Genomic DNA, 20,000 nt, shown 5'->3' with positions numbered 1-20,000 from the left:
GTAATTAGTTTTCAAGAACAGTTTTTTGGTTACTTTTTTTTTTGGTAGGCTGTGGAGTTCTTCCAAGAATTTTTCAATTTTTACAAATGAAAATATAAGCTCAGCCAGATGCCAGTTAAAATGCAGTTCCTTTCTACCAGCCAGCCCAGGCACCACAGGCTCAGCATCACGACCTTTAAACAGCTTTTCTAGAACAAGCTGGGAGAACACTTTCTAAAAAGCCACAATTGCAGCTGCTCTCATTACTCATAACATCCCTGATGGAGAGGAACTTAAATATAATTCTTAAGGAACTTAAGCTTCAACAGCCCCCAGTAGACTTAGTTTATGTGCAGAGCAGGCTTCCCTCGTGGAATTACAGACTCAGAATGGTGATTATAGTGTTGATGATAATATACATTTTCTAAATCATTACTTCTGTAAGAATAAAATAAAATAAAAGGAGTGAAGTCTTTGTTTCACTTTACTCATGCAGATGAATGGGTCAGGGGTTTAGCCATTTGTTTCTAAAATCAGACACAGACTTCAATGTTGTCTCCACATATTTATTAAGCTAACAAGTTTATTACATATGTAAAATGCATTTGGACACACTGTATTTCAAATCAATAGAATAATTTGAGTCATCAGCTTTGTAGATGCATAATTACATGTTACTTCCTGGATTTTTATAATATTCCAAGCTGGTATTTAATTAAAAACTGGCACTTGGGATCCAGTTTCTTTAGGGTTTTGTGTATGGAAACCTGGACCATAATTTCAATATTTTTGTTAATATCTTGCAGCTTTCCTGACTCCACACCCATCCTCTGCTCTGAGGCTGGCTTCAGGGTGCAGGGTAAGATTGTGAACCTGTTGAACTCTAGAGATCAAACCAACCAATTAAATCCAATTTATTTTACTAGAACCAACAAAGATTTTGCACCAATGCTGTCAGGACACTTCAGTTGTGATTGAACAATATTTTTTCTATCTGTGACTTTTCTGTTCTTAAATTAATTCCAATAAATATGTCGAGCTATGGATAAGAATTGTTCTGCCTCTTCTCCTTCTTTAAAATGGAAACAAGGCACGTTTTCATTAAACCCCTTTATTTTCACTCATTTCTTTCTACTCCTCTTGTTACCCAGCACTTTGGATTTCAGGTTTGTCACCTTGTAAAGCCGTGGTTCTGCTGAGCCTCTGCTCCCCCAACAGCAGCAGGATATTGAGGATTTGAGCCGAGGTCTCTGAGCAGCCACATCCCCCTGCTCTAACCCTCATTCCCACCCCAGACAGCTCCCTCAGCCCTACATTTCCTCCAGGTAAGACTTGATTTCCAAAAGATCTCATTTCTGACCACCCAATCTTTTCTTCACGTCACTTTGTCCCAGCAAGGGGCTGCAGGGCCGGTTCCTTTCCCTGGGGACCCCCAGCTCCTGGGGCTGCTGTTTAACCCAAACCCTGGGGACAGGGATGTCATTCCAGAGGGGAGGATGGGAACCACAGCTCTGCTCTCCAGAGGATGGCTGCTCAGCACATTGTTCTGTGCTGGCAGGAACAAATGAGGGCTTGGTTGTTGCTCCAGGAAATTCCCTGTCTTCCCTCGATGAGGTACCCGGCTACCCCGAGTGTCTTTCTGCTGGCACAGCAGTGGATCCCCACACCCACACACAGGACTGGTGTCCTGGGCTGGGTTTTCTTTAGGGCTGACTTGGGAAGTGTGCCCATAGGAAATGAATGAATAATTCAATAATTTGTAGCTGGTTGGAGAGCTGGAGCACCTCCATGCTCTGGCCAGGCTTTGGGAAGTTGATGAGCAGATGGAATGTTGGGCTGTGGCCTCTTTCATCCCTCGTAAATTTCTCCCATAGCTTTGGGAAGCTGTGGGCATTTGGGGAAAATGCTGGTGGGGGCTCTGTGCTGGTGTCCTGTGCTCTCTGAGCAGGATGTCTGCATGGGCAGGACCAGGCTCTCCCAGTAAGGATGGGGAACTGGGATGTGCCGTGGCTCCAGGCACCAGAACCAGAGGAGAGGCTTCCTCTTTCTGCTGTGTGCTTGCCAAGGCAGCCTGGAGGAGAAAACAGAGCAGGAATCAAATAGAAAATCCGGATGTTTGGTGGAGGAGGGAAAGCTTGGGCGTGGAGTGAAGGCAGCCTGGAAAACCGTGGGGTGTTCTGTAGCCTGAGAGGGGAAAGGGGGTGACAAGCTCTGGGACAGAGCCAGGGAACAGGAGGAGGCAGAGACCGTGGAAAGCAGCTGGGAAGAAACCTTTGTGGGAGGAAATGTTATTATTAGTGCTCAGTTTCCTGGACAAAAGATTCTTGTCTATTTAAATACTTGAGCTTCACAGAGCTGCAGTTCTCCAGACACAATAAAATCTGCCTTTTCTCCCTGTCATTGTCCTTTCCTGCTGGCAGCAGGTGGTTAAAGCTCCTGTGCTCTGCAGTAGGACATTGCAGGCTGCTGTGACCAGGGAGGACAAGCCCTGGGGACGGGGGCTTTGTCCCTTGTGCCCCCTCACATCTGATCATGGAGATGCTGCTCCCTTACAGCAGTGCAGATGCTGCTGTTAGAGAGATTAAGATCTATTAGATTTGAATAAAAATGGCAAAAACATAAAAAAATTATTGAAAAGTTAAATATCTTGATAGAAACCACACTTAAGAAACCTCCTGGGCCATCCTCAGGCTTCCTCAGCCAACCATGGCAGGTTTCAAACGCCAGCAACAAAACACAGAACCTCACTAATGCCAAATAATCACAGCTAATGGATAATTGGAATTATTCTTTCCATCCAGGCATGCACAAAAGCCACACAGGGGTTGGAGTTGCTGCTGTGGGGGGAAGAGATGCAGGTTCTGTGCAAGGTGATGCTCACACCTGAGCTGTCTTTGGTGAGTGAGGTGAGGTGCTGCCCTGGCCCTGGTGTCTCCATCTGATTTTCTCTGTGTGCTTCAGCAGGTCAGGCTCTTTCCCACAGAAATTCCAGATGATTTCCTATGATAGGTGAGAAATACTTCTCCTGCCTGTCTTGAAATGTTAAAATGTGACAACAACAGTATGGAATTTTCTTTGTAGAATCCTGATTTTTTTTTTTTTCTGTATCCAGGTGGCTTGAGTTTAATATCAGATCTATCCCTATAATGATAGAAATGGGACTTTTATTCCATAAAAAGATGGGAGATGTCTCACTCTGCTCTTTTCCTGATTATAATCATTGCTTGTTCCAAGCCCTGCAAGACTTTGAAAAGTCAGCCTTCCTGAACACATGACAAATATATCACAGAATCACGGAATATATCACAGAATCACGGAATATCCTGTGTTGGAAGGGACCCACAGGGATCATTGAGCCCAGCTCCTGGACTCCACATAAATATGAATTTATATTGAATTACTACAGAAGTGCAGATGTGCTTGAAGCAGTGTGAGGGAGCTGCTGTGGGGCTCGTGGCTGTCACGGAGGACACACAGGATGCACAGTTGCTAAACCACCAAAAGCACGTCCTGTTCATCCCAGTGGGGAGTGATTCTGGGTTGGGATTCTGGAAAACTGAACAGTTCACTCCTAGTGAATGAATAAATGCAGCCAACCTGCAGTCAGGCCAGTCAGACATAGATTTTAACCAGAGAGTTTTGGAAGATAACAGCAGCCATTCTTTGAATGCAAAGCACTTGGGGATGAGCTGCCAGTGTTCTGTAGGTGTGAGTTTGATTTGCTGGTTTTGTCAGGGTAGGTACAGCTCCAGCTGTGTGTGGCCTCCAACCTCAGCACTGATGTGGCAGCCCTAGCAGCTCATACTTGAATTTCACAGCAGCCTGCACTGTTCTGTGCTGGACTTGTGCTTCTGTACCAGGCTCCATCCACCCCAGAGCTCTGAGCTTGTCCCCTGTTACCTGGGGGTCCTTCTCCCCTCACCCCATTACCTGGGGTCCTGTTCCCCTCACCCCATTACCTGGGGATCCTTCTCCCCTCACCCCATTACCTGGGGTCCTGTTCCCCTCACCCCATTACCTGGGGTCCTGTTCCCAGCCAAGCCTGGCCTCCCCTTTCCTGTGAGGATGATGTCGGCTCTGCCTCCCTGCTCCTGCCTTGCCAGCAGGTAGGGAAGGAGTGACTTTTGGCCATGGCAGTGTGTCCCAAGCCTGGCAGTGCTGAGGGAGCTCGGGGCAGGCAGCAGCTGCTGCTGGGGAGGATGGAAGGCTCTGGGAAGCAGAGGAGTGTCCAAGGCCAGGCTCTCAGCAGTTCCTTGCCTTCCCTCTGCCTGGGAGCTCCTGCCAAGCACCGTCGTCCCCAGGCCTTTATCTCTCCAGAAGGCTGTGCTGAGATGTTCTCTGTGCAGCTTTGTGTTTCTCCTGCCACTCCTCAGGCTGGGCTCTGCTTTCCCTCTGCTGGGGCCGAGCTCGTGTGGTGGGAGCTGTGGGAGTGTGGAGATCTCTGGTCATGCTGTGCCTCCATCCCTGCACTCGGGGAGGTGACAGCTGCCCCAGCTGCCTGGCCTGGGGCAAGGACAGGCATCCAGGGGCTCCTTCCAGGCTGTGGATAAAAACAGGCTCAGTGTGGCTGAGAGCGTGGCCAGCAGCAGGAGGAGCTGAGAGGGAGGACTCGTGCCAGAGCTTGCCCGTGGCAGTAGGAGCCCAGGGGATGAGGGACTTGGTTTGCCCTCCAGACCAGCTCTGGCTGTCCCCTCCCCGTGGCCATGGGCACAGCAGTGGCTCCTGGGGGACTGTGCAGGGCATGTTGGCCCTGGTGATGTGCTGAACCACTCAAGCAAATCATCCTAAAATAGGCTTCATATGTGATGCAGAAGAACCCAAGCAAAACAGAGCCCAGCCAACCCCAAATTTATGCCTGTGGTTACTGAAGCTTGTGAGATCAATTTTTTTGTTTACTTAAAGCTGATTTCAAAGAGTTTTGTTATTTTTTCTTTCTTTCTTTTAATTCTCATTCTTGATCCTCGGGCTGGGGGATGGTCATGGCACTGCTCCAGCTGGGGCTGAGCATCCTGCTGTCATCATCACAGAGAAGCTCTGGCCCAAAAGGCCTGGAATTAAGGTTCTGATGAGGTGGGGGAGCACTGTTACACCCCCTGAACAGGACCTGTGGTCACTGCTCCATTGGCACATCCCAGAAATCATCTGTGGCATCCTGAGAGATTCTTTTATTCTTTTTATTCTTTTATTTTTTCATGACAACCTGGAAAAGTAGATCTCAGCAGAGCTTTATTCTTTCTTATTTCTGACTTTTGAAAATGTCATGGATGCCCTTCCCAAGCTCTTTCTCACACTGGTTGTTAGGCTAGAAAAAAAATACAATTAATTTTTTTTGTATTGGGGAAATCCTGTTGAGATTCTGAGGAAAATTGGTGAAACAGTGTTTTAGTTATAATTCATTATGCAGTGTCTCATTTTGGAATCATGTTTTTGGCCAGGGTACATCTGGCCAGCCATGCTGTGATAGCGCCCCAAGCCTTCTTTTGGTTCTCATTTACGTTAGAAAAGTAATTAAAGGATGCTAAAAAAAGAAGTGACAGAGTTACTGACTTGTCTTTCCAAAAGTGAAGGGTTTAGGCCAAACTCCTGCTAAGAAAATAAACAGAATTTCATTTTTTGTTTCAAATTCTTCCCATATATTGAATTTCCGTGCTCAGTGACAAGGGGGATCTGCTTGAATGAGCAATGATTGGATTCTGATGGCTTTGAGTTGTGCTTGGATCTGCTCTGGAAAGCTGGGGCTGTCCTTGGAGAGCAGGGCTTGGGCCTGAGCTTGAGCTGTTCTCTAAGGATCACAAACCTTGCAGCCTGAGTTATCAACCTGGAACTCCTATGGCTGTGCCTGGAAATGATTTTCCTGCCCAGTGTCCTGCCCAGCAGGGCTGTGGTAGAGCCCTTCATCCTCAGATTAGGCCAACATTTGTTAGTCTGAGCCTAGAAACCATTTTCAATGGAGGCAGGTTACAGAGGTTGGCTCTTTTGGCACATGTGGGTGTGAATGACCTTCCCACCTTCTCTCCTGCAAGAAGAGGAAACCCACATTGGGATAATTTCTGCAGAAAGCAGGGAATTTGGGCTAGTGGGGGGTGTTTGAGCTTGTCCCAAGTGTGCCCACCACCAGGACCCTCTGATGTGGGGCTGTGCTGGGCAGGGATGAGCTCTGGCAGTGGGCTGGGGGATGTTTTGGTGGTCACCACGAGCATCAGGGCTCCTCTGGGCAGCTGGGGGTGACAGCAGATGGTCCCAGGGGAAGTGCTTTGGGAGCCAGGGGGGTTGAAGATGCTCTGTGCCTTGGGTGATAAATTGATGGATGTGTCATGGCTCAGGAAACAGGGCAGGGAAGGATGTGAGTGACAGAGGATTCATATCCTGGAAATGCCGCCGTGTCACGGCTCGGGAATTCAGCAGGATAAATGCGTTTGCCTGTCCTGCTGCAGACAATCTGCTTAATGTGGGAAGCAGAGTTTCCTGTAGCACCGAGCCAGTGGGGAAGGGAAAACCCTGAGAGCCAGGAAGGGCCGGGGAGAATTAAGCAGGTAAACCCATTAGCAGTGACCACCTCTTTGTGTGGGGATTACACAAAGCTGCTGCTCTTGGATGCTCGGTGGCTCGGGAGGAGCCAGGGCTGCCAGTGGGTGCCTCTCCCCTCTCCTGAGGGGCTCGACCCCGGGGCTGGGATTAGCACTTGCCACAAGCCGGCCTCGCTAGCCAGAACAAATCTCTGCACGTGCTGAGAGAGAGCCCAAGCTGCAGGAACCGAGCGAGGCAGAGGCTTGGCTGGCTTTGCTCCGGCAAATCCCTCCATTCCTCCCAAACGCATCTTCCTCATGGAAATCGCTCTTTAACCAGCAGATTTGCACTGTTCTGCTACTCCCGACAGGGGTTGACCCCAGCTCCCTCCTCACCTCGGGAATTCTTCAGATCCTGGCTCTAGAGACGGAGTCAGGGCACAAGGGGGAATTGATGTGCTGTCCCAAGAGCTTCTCTCGGTCAGGACATCCCGAAACGGTTCGGCATCAGCTCGGGCCGGTGGGGAGGGAGCTCTGGGGTGCAGGGAAGGGTGCTGGGGAAGGGGGGACACCCCAGTGCCAGGGAGGGCTGGTGAGCATGGCCAGGGACCAGCCGGAGCCCCGAGGGGACGATGCCGCAGGAGCCCGGGGTGGCCGGCGCTGTGTCCCGGAGCCCCGTCCCGAGCCGTGTGTGTCCTCCGGCAGCCTTTCCAAAATGCCAACCACAGGAAACAGCAGAAACCCAAACTCTCCTTTTGCTCGGACTGCCATCAGCTCCCAGACTTCAATACCAGACCGTTCTCTCGCTGCTTTGGCTGCTGGGGCCGGGGCCGAGCGCTGCTGTCTCATGGCTGAGGAGGGTGAGAGGAGGAGGAAGGAGAAGCCACGCTGCGGGATGGGCGGTGTTGCGGAGAGCCTGACCCCGCTGTACCCCTCCTGCTCCCCCCGGGGTCCCGCAGCCCCGGCCCGGCGCAGCTCCCGGAGCTGCTCCAGATGTTGAGCCAGATGTTGGCGCTGCCTCTGGCAGCGGCGGTGCCGGGGGATGCCCGGTTCCCCCCGCTGCCCGAGCTCCGGCGCGGCCGCACCGCCACCTCCCGGGCATCCCGGAGGGCTCCGTGTGCCGGCCCCGCCAGCTGCCGCGCTCACTTCATTTATTCTCTTTATTCCCTGCACGCTCGGGCTCCCAGCACTCCCCGGGAAAGATATTCACGTGTAATGATTTTATTAAATCTTATAATTCTCCTTTTTTGCCTCTCACCCTAAGGACAAACGCCCTGAGGTGAGCGTGGTTTCTCTGGGCAATGCTGGCTTGTCCATCTGTCTGAAGCAATTACTGCAGCTTCCCCGGGGATTATTTTTCTGCCCAGGTGTTGACATTTTTCCCCAGCTGGGTGTCAAGCCGTACCTGCGGGGGCGGTTTGGGAGCAGCAGAAGCCTAACGAGAGAGCGCCCTGGGTTAATGAGGTGTTGCAAGACAGCACAGCTAAATCCAGCGTTACACGGTCCAACTTCCCAGCTTAATTAGAAACCTGCATCTCCTGCTCATGCATTAATTCACTTTATGACTTGAGTGACAGCCCAGCTTCTCACAGGGAAGGTGAGCACTGTGTTAAAGAAGAGTGTGGGTGGTGTTGGCTGTCCACATCCCCCTGTCTTGCCCAGCTTTGTGTTTGCCATGGGAATATCGTGCTGGGCCCACCAGAGCAGCTGAGCCAGGCAGTGGTTGGGTCCCTCTCTTGGCCATGAGGAGCAGCTGGTACCTGCAGGATTTGCAGAATCCACCTTTCCCCTCTATTTCCTTGGGAAGCAGCTCTGAAGGGCCATGGGGAAGGTGCAAGGGCCAGGCACACGCTCCTTCCCAGCTATGGCTGCAGCATTCCCTGTGTGCCTGGGACCACAGCATCACACAGCTGCTACCAGTGCTGGGGACAAGGCTTGGGAGCCAGCAAGTGCAGAAGTTTGGGAGTGCAGTAATTAGTGGCTAATTGCTGCAGCAGAAATATGCAAGGCAGAGTGCCTTGTATTCCTTCCTCCGTGTGGGATGGCTGATCCCGGGTTTGCTGGAGCAGGGAGCACTTGTGTCTTGTCCCTGTCCTTGATGGCAGGATAGGACAAGGGGGGAAATGCTTTAAGATGAAGGATGGTAGATTCAATTTGATATTAGAGATAAATTCCTCCCCATGGGGGTGGTGGGGCCCTGGCACAGGTTTTGCAGAGGAGCTGTGGATGCTCTGAGTGGTGCATGGCAGTTCAGGTGATGCTCTCAGCTGCTCTTGAGCTGCCCTCGAGCTGCCTGGGAGATGTGCATTGTGCCAGCAGTGGAGAAACAGCTTCACAGGGTTTGGGAGCCACAAAGGGGCCTCGGTGGTGTTTTTAGAGCCCCATTTAACCAGATATGAGGCAGTGGGAGGATTCCCTCTGGGAATGGGTGTGATGCTCTGCCTCCCTTGTGCAGCCCCTTGCTGTTGTACATTGCACCCTCACACCCATCACTGCCCCATCCTCACCGGGACAGCCTCACGGTGCCTGGAATTACTTGTCAACAGCTTGTAGAAGAGACATGTTTACTTAATAAATAAATACAAATAACATATGGCAGGTATTAGCATGAAATACACACTATTGATGTCGTGAGGGAGGCCAAGGTCTGAGGCTGGAGCTTTGCCTGGTTCAGCTTAACATGCCCAGCTGGCACTTACCAGGCTGGCCCTGGACTGGTGCTGCAATCTGGAATTACTCGAGGGCATGTCAGAAGCCACACACCTGGATGGATAAATACATTAACACACAGTAAGTACCTGGAGAGGTTTTGCCTTAGAATGCCTGGGGACACAAAATGGGAACCGGTGTGATCCTTGGGCACATTTCTGAGTGCCTGCCCAGGGCAGGTCCTGGGAGCTGCAGCGTGGGGATGGCACACGTGGGCACAGCTGAGGGTCATGGCACACGTGGGCACAGCTGAGGGTCATGGCACACAGCTGAGGGTCATGGCACACATGGGCACACAGCTGAGGGTCATGGCACATGTGGGCACAGCTGAGGGGCACACAGCTGAGGGTCATGGCACACGTGGGCACACAGCTGAGGGTCAAGGCACACATGGGCACACGGCTGAGGGCAGGGGGAGATGGGGCCCCCTGGACCTTGGGAGGATGGCAGGGCTCATCCCCTCATCTCTGCAAAGCTTCGTGCAGAACAAAGGGGCTTTGGCTAGATTGGCAAAGCCTTGACCTAAAGCTCGGAGCTCTGCTGAGCTCTAAGGAGGCAGCAGCAGTCGGGTTTTGGGATTTGGGGCCATCTCTGAGGCTCAGGGCCGGGTGTCAGTCGGCTGAGACGGGCAGTGGCAGGAAGAGGATCGCCTTCTGGCCGTAGTGAGTCCGCGGGCCCAGCTTGCTGTTCCCGTTCTTCTTCAGCCCCACAAACCAGTTCTTGTCCGCGTGCAGTTTGGAGACGTAGGTGTTGTAATGGTTTTCTTCGAGCCTTTCCAGGAACAGACACTCCTCACCCAGTAACTGCTGGAAGAGAGCCCGGGGAAGGGCAGTGAGCCGTGGGCATGGGGCTGCTCCTGACGTGACAATCCCAGCCCAGCTCTCCCCTCTAAGATGCCATCCAGACCTGCCTCTGAGATTCCCACACCCCAGTAAAGCTCTAATTTAAACTGTGGGGTGGCTGGCCTTGATTTACTCCCCTGGGCCACTCCTGTAGCAAGGTATCTGTGACCTGGGAATTTTAATTGGTTTTAATTTTAAACCAGCCCCGTGCTCCATGAGCTGCTCCTGGCCCTGGCTCCTGCTCTGGCCCTGAGCTGGGTGGTGGCAGCTGCAGGCTCAGAGCACAGAACCAGAATGGTTTGGGTTGGAAAGGACCTTAAGGAGCTCCAGCTTGGGCAAGGACACCTACACCAGGTGGCAGCTGCCAGGGGGCTGCAGAGCAGCTGCTGCTCCAGGTACAAAACACAACATTTATCGAGTGTCAGGTAGGAAATACAATATTTGTCAGAGGCAGGGCAGTAAACGGCATGATTTGGTAATTTATTTATGTCCCCCCCAAATAAAGCCAGATGCAGAGTGGCTGTGCCAGAATCACAAACAGAGCCTAATTATTGCCTGTGCTTTGCATTAGCGAGCTGTGAGGTTTGTGCAGCCCTGCAGCCTCTGATGGGCGATCCCACGGGATCCTGGCGCTTACCGAGCCGTAGAGCAGCCCGTTGGTGTCCATGGCCAGGTACTGCCCCGACTGCGTGCTCCTGATGTGCACCACCCCCACGCTCTCCGCGCTCAGCTGCAGCTGAACTGGCAGGAAAAATAAAACAACAACAACAGTGAAAGGAAAATAGGAAAAGGAGGGGAAAAAGAGCGGTCAGGAAGGTTACTGGGGTATTTGGTTGAAGTCTGGCTTATAAAGAGTTTATAGGAAACAGTACAGTGTGTAATAAAAGTGTCTCCTTGTACCCTCTTCTTCAAAGAAATCCCACAGCCGTCCTTTAGGAACCAAAAACCAATTTTCCCCTTATTTTACATCAAAGGAAGGGCAGCCTTTTGGTTACGATGCTGGAATGGGACACAGGAGATTGGGGTTTTAATTCTGGCTCTAATTTACAAATTTCTCATGTGGTTTGACAAGACACTTAAGGAGTGACATATGAAGAGGTATTTTGAGAGCTAAGCCAGGGATGGGCAGCCTGCAGCTGCCTGCACTGCAAACCCCTGATCCAAAGCCTCTCTTCCAGCTGTCTGCTGCAGCTGCCTTGGTCTGGTGTGTTGTAGGTGGACAGTGGGGAAATAAAAAACTGTGACTGCCTGCAGTCACAGTGACTTGCAAATTCCAGCTCTTCCATCTCATTCCCATCTCGTAGGCAGCTTTTTTCCCTAAGATTTATAACAGCAATATTTAGGTTGGTTGGAATGAAGTATGAACGGATGTCTCTGCTCCAGCTCCTTCCTTCCTGTTTATACTTAATTTATTTATCCTTATTTAGATGAGGTAAAAGGCAATGTTACCTCTTGGCCTGGTGGAACACCCATTCTAGTGAAATCTTTGCTGTAATGGTTCACATTCTTCATTTTTGGCATTTCCTGCTCAGTAAATGATAGCTAATTAGGAAATTGTGTGGGTGCAGGTTTGCAGGAATGCTTGGCCCCTGTGCATGCCTGCTTTAGGCTGGGAATGTGCACTGGGAAAACCACAGCCCACCTGCATTCCCTGAGGTGCTGCAGAGCTGGGACCTGGCTGAGGAGCAAAGGGAGAAAAGGGAAATGGGATGAAATGATGATACTGTGCCAAAAATGTCCCTGAGAGAGGGGACTGAGAGACCCTCCTGCTGCCAGCGGGGATGTTGAGATTTTTGGCCCCAGAGGGAGGGAGAACAGTGGGTCCAGAGGAAGGAGCTTGTGCTCTAAATTCTTACAGGTTCTCTTACAGGTCTGTACCCAGATTTCCTTCCATGAAGGAATGGGATGAAAAGGGGAAAAGGAGGCTTTTTGTAGAGATGAGCATGAGAACCTGCAGTGTCCAGGTAAGTTTTCTTTCCATTCCTTGGTGTGAGCTTGGAATGCCCACCTAAAGGATGTGGGAACTGGATCCTGACGTGGGGCTGGACAACAAAGACTTAGAGAGAGTGACTCCTTCTGCTCTTCTTAGAGATCATCCTTGATTCTGAGGCCATTTAAGAGAAGAATTCTTGATATTTATCTGGAAGAAAATGCACATGGGCACTGGCAGCTGGCAGAGCAGTGGTGCAGCTGGAACACTGCTGTCCCCAGTGTCCCAATGAGCCGTGGGTGTTTCTGTGTCTTGTCCCTCCCTGGGGCTGGCAGGAGTGTGTCCCAGCTGGGTGACAATATCCCACAGTGCCAGCCATGGGCTGAGCTGCTCCTCTGGCACACCAGGGAGTGATTCTGAGCAGCTCCATCATTTTCCAGGTGCAGGGCAGGACCGTGGACAGCCATGGGTGCTCAGAGCAGGGTGTCTCTCATCAGGGCTGCTCTGCTGGCACAGAGCCCTTCAGGAGTTTCCTCTGTAAATATTAGTGTATTCCTATAGCCCAGTTTACCAGAGCATTTACAGGAGGTTCCGTTCTGGCAGAGGTTTGCAAACACGTGGCCAGCAGCCAGGGAGGAGTGAGCGTGCCGGGGTGCAGGACCTGCCTGCACCACTCCAAGGTGGTGGATTCGCTTTTCCAGAGGGAAAAGGACCGGGCTGTGTGACAGCATCCATGCTGTGAGATAACAGCCTGCCACAGGAGTGGGTGCTCATGTCCTTGGTAGCTCCCCATGTCCCAGGAGGTGCCTCCTTGATCCTGACCTCCCCTTCTGACTCCAGCAAAGCCTCTGGAAAATGCTGCAGGGACCCTGCCTGAGCTCAGACCACCTCTCCTGGTGTGCTTGTGAGCCCAGCTCTGTCTCCTGCAGATCCTTTGGGTCATCATCCAGCCTTTCCCAGGAGTTTGAGGGTTATGGGCCAGGTTTATTCCTGGCTGGAGACTGGAGCAGCACGCTGCATTTATCCAGCCTCAGGGAGCTCATCTTCATCCATCCCCCAGCACGGCCCGGTGCCGGGGAGACAGAGTTTGTAACTACAACTCGGCTCTAAACTGCCTGACATTAAAGCAACAACAGCGAGAGGAAAGGTTAAGTTTGGGGGAGAAGCCACATGTGTGTTTGCGGTTTAAAGAAAATAAAAGTCCTTTTCTTAGCACTTTGTAAGGCTGCCTTGGCTCCTCCCAGCCCTTCCTTGCAGCGGGGCAGGAGCCCGGCAGGTGCCGGTCCCATTCCAGTAAATGTTCGGGATCAGAAGAGCCCAGCCCCGCTGCAGGAGCTCTGCTCTGTGGCCTGTCCACCTCTCCTGGGCAGCGGCTGAAGAAAAACCCTGGGGGGAGTTTTTGGTAACACAAAATCCACAAGTTCGCAATGGTTCCTTGGAAGGACAAGGCGGGGGCTGCAGGAGCAGCTGCCCCCGGCAGCGATCCCGGTGTCCCGGAGCCAGCAGGGTCGGGATGGGACAGCTGGGGACACCTGGCCAGGGTGACCGGGAAATGGCTGTGGAGCACGGATGGCAAAGCAAAGAGAGCACAGAATTCCATGTGAGTGTGGGGGCTGCCCCGAGCCCTCCCTGCGTGACCCAGCCCTGCCGGGTCCCCTCTGCTGCCACGGGGTGAAGCCAGGCTCAGAGATATCTATTTATAAACACCGGAGACATCTATTTATAAACCTCTGCACTTCCACAGCCCACACCTCCCACCTCCCCGGCTCCTCAGGTGTGCCCGGCCCCCGGGAGCTGTGCTGTGGCACAGAGCTCCTCCGGATGGCGTTTCCCCAGCTCCCCCCTCCCCAGCGGCTGTGATCAGGACAAGGAGGGTCCCGAGAAGGGAAGAAGGGTTTTGCTCACTGTGCTGGTCGCTGCGGTCCCTGGTGCCATCCACGGTGCCGTCCGGGAGGATGCGCAGGAAATGCCCCCCGTTGCTGCAGTACAGCAGCTTGGGTTTCTTGTAGTTGCCCGAGGGGAGGTTGAATTTTTCCGTCAGGGCGCTGAAGGTGGAGATTTCCCCCTCGGCCATCCCGCAGGCTGCAAGAGAGGTGAGGGCAGGGCTGGCACCGAGTGCTGGGCACACTCTGCTGTGCGGGATTTAAAGGCAGGGAGGGATCCCCGGGGTCCCGGGCAGGTGATTCACAGCGCTGACACTGCCCAAGGTGATGCTCCCCCAGCGTGGGAGGCTGCGGGGGGCTGTCTCCTCTCCGCCTGGGGCTGGGCTGGAGGGACTCCGTCCTTTTAATTTTATCGCAGTGAATTCTGTTTTTCTTCTCCTTTCTATTGACGTACGCGCTAAAATTACACACTCAGAAAACCGGTTTGAAAAACACCCGGTGTCTGATTGGAACCCACAAGAGGCGGGAAGGGAGCCCAGGTAAAACTCTCTCTCCACTATTATAACTCTCAAACACAATTATGACCAGGAATTGCAACACCCACCGCGTGTCAGGTAGTAAATATTGCTCATCTCTTGGCACTCTGCAGCTCACCTGGCCCAGGAACACACATGGAAAAGGTCAGGACACAAGTTAGATGTGCTGGGAGATGAGCAAGGGGCAGGAGCTTTCACTGCCTGGGCTGAGCAGATTTACCCAGACACTGATCAATGTGGGAAATGGGTTAATTTTGAGTCTAAGATGCCATGAATCAAACAGCAGCATCTCAGTGCTTAAAGGGGCCCCAGGAGAGCTGGAGAGGGGCTTTGGTCAAGGATCTGGAGTGACAGGACAAGGGGAATGGCTCCCAGTGCCAGAGGGCAGGGCTGGATGGGATATTGGGCAGGAATTGTTCCTGGCAGGGTGGGCAGGCCCTGGCACAGGTGCCCAGAGCAGCTGGGGCTGTCCCTGGATCCCTGGCAGTGCCCAAGGCCAGGCTGGACACTGGGGCTGGGAGCAAGCTGGTCTAATGAAAGATCATATTGAAGTCTCATTTTGCTGGAGACTGTGGTCACAATCCATGTTTAAGCAGATGCTGTGCCAAAACCTGAAGGCATCACCAGACCAATCAAAGAAAATGCAGTGGATGTTGGAGGCTGAGAAGTGAGAAGTGCTGTCACAGAAGTGCATCAGGAGATGGCACAGGTGGGGGCCAGAGTCCCACGGATATTCCAGGTGCAGTCATGTTTTTAGCCTAGAAACTACATTTAAAATCTCCCACAAATTCCTTTTGTCTTTCATACACAGAGTTCTGTTGTGCTTGGAGAGAAGTGGATTTATGAACAGAAAAAGACATGGCACAGAATAAATCTAGATACAGGAAATTGCTTTAAATGTCATGTATTCCCACAGCTATATTATGGAAAATATTTTATAGTCACTGTTTATATGTGTTTGTAGATTGTAAAAATGTCTCTTTAGCACTGAGTGGTGCTACTGGTACATTGGGATGGAGCCAGTACCAGACTGTGTGGGTTTGCTGTGCTGCTTGGAGTGCCCTGGGAGATACTGAGGGTGGCAGCTCTGCAGCACACGTGTGCATACACAGAGAATCGCTAAACATTTGGCTCTGAACTCTTTAGCATTTAAAAAATATGCAAAAGCAGCTGCAAGAGAGGGGAGCTACTCCTGGAAATGGATCCCAGATGCCTGCAGAGAGTAAAAACCTCTGGAAGTTGGATTGCTAAAAGCAGAACCCCTGGAGATAAAGGCTGTGGCTGTTGGAGGGAGCAGCCCCAGCACTGCACCAGCTCTGCTTTGTACACAGACTTCAGCCCAGGCTCTCAGACACCCCATCTGACACAGATTTTGGGATTTTGGGAAGTGCTTTCTGGAGTCACAACATAGGCTAGCCCCCATCTATTGCCATGAGGTTGGAGATGCAGCCTCAGAAGCTCCAGGTGATACCAAATACAGACTCAAAATCTTTTTTAAACACCACTGTCAGGTGAAATTATTTCTTGGAGTGTCTGCTCCCTACATTTTTTTTTCTCTCAAGACATCACACTTTCCATGCAGCTCAGTTTCCTTGCCAAGTGCCAGCTTTCAGGAAAGCCCCCAGCTCACCCAGGGTGGCACACAGGGCTCTGCCCCTCCTCTGAGCTTTAACCAAGCACTGGGTAATTTCCTAGAACCAAAGCTTTTCTTGAGCCTTTATCTGAGGGTAAAGGCACCCAGAAGTGTCCTGGGTTGATGATGGATGGTACTGGGAAGCAAACACCCCAGAGCCAAGAGCTCTGAGCAGGATCTCAGCAAACCCTGCAGGCAGCAGGGGTGAGGAGCAGGCTGGATTCTACCCACACCTCAAGGTCTGAGGGCATCTCCAGGCAGCTTGACCAGAGCACCCCAACTGGAAACAGCTTCTTCATCATCACTTACTTCCTCTAGGTTATTTTTGCTGTTTTTAGGAAGACTGCAGTGCTTGCCAGCTGCCCTGACTGCCCCAGCAAAGCTCACTGAACACTTTTCCACTCCTCTCGCCTCCCCGTGCTAAATACTATCGCTGTTCTCAGACTTTATGGCCATGGAGTTGTTCCTCTACAAACACCACCACTCATGGCCCTACCATTATACTTTTGGCAGGAACATGTTAGGTTTTTAGGGGAATTAAAACACGAGTGAGAGAGAGAACCTGAACCAAAGACAACATAAAGGGCCTTATTTCTTTGGGTAGAAGCCCAACAATGCTATTAAATAGCTCAAAGCAGAACAGAAAGCTCTCTCAAATATGCAAAGCTGAGAGACACCACACACCAGTGGTTATTTGGTGTCCCCTGGAGAAAGGAAAATGTTCTGAGGGGAGATTGCTGTGAGAGGGGAACGGCTGCTGCTGACCCCGCCAGTCACACCAGGACGATGATTTGGAGCTGAGCTGGAGTCTCTTTGCCCAGGGGCTGCTGTGTTTGTGGCTCCTCTTTCCTCCAGCTCTGTGTAACAGCCTTGCTGTGCTGCCTGAGAGAAAACCCCAGCGAGGATGAACCCCTGGGAGCAGCACCTGGATAGCCCCAGCTCCATCTGCAGCGTGGGGAGCTGAGAGCACCCGGCTCCTTCTCCTGGATGGAGATGGCAGCAGCCCAAAGGATCAGAAATCATTTCTGAAGGTAAAAAAGAAGACTTAAGGAGTGAGCTAAATGTGAATGTTGATTTGATCCAGGTCCTGCTGAGCCGTGGTGGCTGAGCTGAGCTGCTCCCCACAGCTCGGAGGGAGAGGAGCCCGGCGCTGGCCGCAATAGCTGCGAAATTCTGAGAAGTTTGGGGTCGGTTCCAAACTTTATCACTGGCCAAACCAGTGGCTTTGATGTGAAATCCCAAACTCTGCAAGCATCTGACTGAGCATGGAGGGCTGGTGGTGCTGCCAATAGCAGAGTGTGAGCTCTGGAATAACAGCACCCGCTGGGAGCCCTGGAAGGAGCGGGGACCTCTCCTCTCTGCTCTACTCCCTCTCTGCACTACACAGCTCTCCTTTGCATGACAAAGGTGGTGTTGATGGAAATGGGGGGGATTCCTAATGGTCCAAAAGTTATTTGCATGTTGGAATTGCCAGGAACTTTTGTGGGTTTTTATGTTTTTTATGGGTCCTGTGGCACAAATTTAGTGGCCAGCAAGGGCTCAACCCAGGGTAGCCAGGCTGAGATGGGCTTTTTTCCTTTAGGGATGAAATACCTGGGTACTACATGGAGGAAAGCAGAAGTATCTCACCTACTGGGTTAAAACCAGATTGGATTGATTCAAATACACCAAAATTGTCCTTGGCTTTGGACACAATCTTTTATGTAGGGTTGGAAAGAAATGTTCTGCATGGCCTCTGACTGGCCACGGTGATGAAAAGTGCAGTTAATTACAATTGTCATTTAGATGATCAGCTAAAGATCACACAGAGAACTCCAGAGAGATGAGAAGCCGCTAAACCCAGGAGTCTCCTGAGGTTTTGTCCAACTCTGGTTAATGAGATCAGTGTCTCCTGAACCTGGCTCTGGTGAGTTCAGTGGAAACACTCCGCTTGCTTTCACTTTGGAAAGTGTTATTTTCTCCATTAAAGCAGAAATCCTGTTTCTTCCTGAGGACGTGTGACTCAGCTGGGGTCAGACAGCATCACCTCCTGATGGGCTCCCTTCCCATTCCCACTGCTGACTGCAGCCACCTGAACAGAGCAGCCACTTCCCAGGCAGCTCAGACACTCCACATGGGAATGGAAAACTCAACAGGTAGAATATTTTTAAGGAATTCAGGCTCTGAATTGCCTTTCCTGGGGGTTCCTGTGGGTTTTAGGATGATCTGAGATCTACCCAGGCATGTGGAACAAACATCTCAGATAAACAGGGATTTTATTCATCATGAGTTTTGGAGAACCATTTCATGGGATGGATTTCCTCATGCAGGAAAGGATTAGAGACCAGGCAGAGGTTTCCTCATGCTCTGGGTGCTGCAGGAGCAGCTCGGTGGGGCTGGGGTTATCCTCAGCATGGGCAGCCTGCAAGGGCTGGCTCCCCTCCCGAGGGCTGGCAGTGCAAGGCACAGCTGGAATCCCTTGGGCTGTACATCCTCTCAGAAGGATTTAATAAATGATTAGGCAAAGCATACATAAATATGGAATAGATCACTCTGTGAGTACCAGTGGAATGCATTGGCTCGTTTCTAGTCTTGTTTATGGCCAGGTGATTTTATCTCTAGTGATGTGATTAGCTGCTTAATGAAATATTTATCAGGTGGGTTTTACCCTTTGCAAGTGGAATATGTTGTGTGAAGTGCCACCAAAAGTATCAAAATCAATTTAACTAATGCCTGCTGTCATCATTGCCTGCTCTGCAGCAGAAAAGAGCCATTCCACTCAGCCACACTGGATTTGTGGCAGGTAAAACACAGGGGCTGTAAAGCTGAAACTTTAGCAGTTTCCTGAGGGGGTGTCACTAATGGCTGGTGGCCAACACAGCAGCACCACGGGAGGGACAGGGTTAACCCATCCCAGCCCTCAGGGATGCCCAAGGCATGTCCTGGAGCCACTGTGGCTTCTTCAGGGCTTCAGAGCCCGGTTCACCCGAGCTGCTGCTCCCCCCTGGGACAGCCCTCCAACATCCCAGCAAACCGGCCCTGTCCGTGGGGAGACAGGAAAACCAAGAGATCTCCACTTTCTAATTTCCTTCCCGCCTCTCCCACCTCCCTCCCACCCTTTGCCACCCGGTGATTAACTTAATTGCAGTTCCAGCTCCAGGAGCAAACCCGGCCCCAGAGCAGGAGCTTTGCCAGGAAGGTCCTGCCTGGGCTGGGACCAGGAGCAGGGACACGAACACGAGTGGCCCTGGCTGCACACACAGATCCCACAGATCTGAGCCCCGTGCCCCAGAGCAAGCTGGAGGTGTGGGACCTGCTGGGTGGGAAGAACACCCTGGACAGGGCATCACCAAAGCTCAGTCCCTCCAGCCAGGGATGGGCTGGAGGATGTGCTGCTCCCAGGGGAGACCTCTGGGCTTCCCAGCAGAGGCAAAGCGAGAGCCCCGGGCTCCCCCTTCCCTCCAGGACACAGCAGGTCCTGTCTGCCCTTTCCAGCTGCCCTTTCCCTCTCCTGGTGCAGAGAGCAGAGCAAAGCTTCATCTCTGCTCCTGTGCTTTGCTGCCTCCCAGCACCTCGTTCCAGCACCAGGAGCAGCACTGACAGGTGCCACGAGTGACACCAGTCTGTCCCTGGCACCCCAGGAGGGTGCCTCTGTCCTGCCAAGGCTGCTGAGGACTCAGGGGCCACCCACCGGGCACAGGAGCCCTGTTTTGGGTTTGCCACCTTGGTTATGGGCAGGGCTGTGGGCAGCTCTCCTCCCTGGACCTGCCAGTGCTTGGCTTCCAGGGAAAGGCATCTGGAGGGAGTGGAGACCATGGGAGATGAGCTGATAAAGTGTTGGCTGAAGTGTTGGTGATGATGTGGGAAACCCCTGGGGGTGGGTGGCTCTCCATGTGCCCCCGGGATCCTGCTCAACACCCCCAGACTGGGGGACCCTGCAGTGGGTCCCATCCCCTCCCTGCCCAGGACACACTTCTGCGGGCAGGAGACTCAGCTGGTGACA

General features: G+C 52.1%; 1 protein-coding gene across 6 annotated transcripts in view; it reads right to left on the bottom strand.

Moving 5' to 3' along the window:
- Positions 1-9,026: 9,026 nt before the first annotated feature.
- The window catches only part of FGF1 (fibroblast growth factor 1), a 21,414-nt gene continuing 10,440 nt past the window's right edge, over positions 9,027-20,000 (bottom strand). For 3 of the 6 annotated variants that reach the window (XM_015641718.3, XM_033517699.1, XM_015641719.2), the window contains exons 2-4: positions 13,872-14,048; positions 10,674-10,777; positions 9,027-10,000 (exon numbers count right to left, since the gene is read on the bottom strand). In XM_015641718.3, the coding sequence (XP_015497204.1) occupies positions 9,806-10,000; positions 10,674-10,777; positions 13,872-14,040 (468 nt within the window). In that variant the 5' untranslated portion in view covers positions 14,041-14,048 and the 3' untranslated portion in view covers positions 9,027-9,805. The remainder of the gene's footprint in view (positions 10,001-10,673; positions 10,778-13,871; positions 14,049-20,000) is intronic. The other 3 variants (XM_015641720.2, XM_033517700.1, XM_015641721.2) reach the window with 3 other exon arrangements.

The sequence above is a fragment of the Parus major genome, chromosome 13 (assembly GCF_001522545.3).
Source record: "Parus major isolate Abel chromosome 13, Parus_major1.1, whole genome shotgun sequence".
Taxonomy (NCBI): domain Eukaryota; kingdom Metazoa; phylum Chordata; class Aves; order Passeriformes; family Paridae; genus Parus; species Parus major.
Note: the sequence above shows the minus strand (reverse complement) of the source record. Positions and strands in the feature narration are given on the sequence as shown.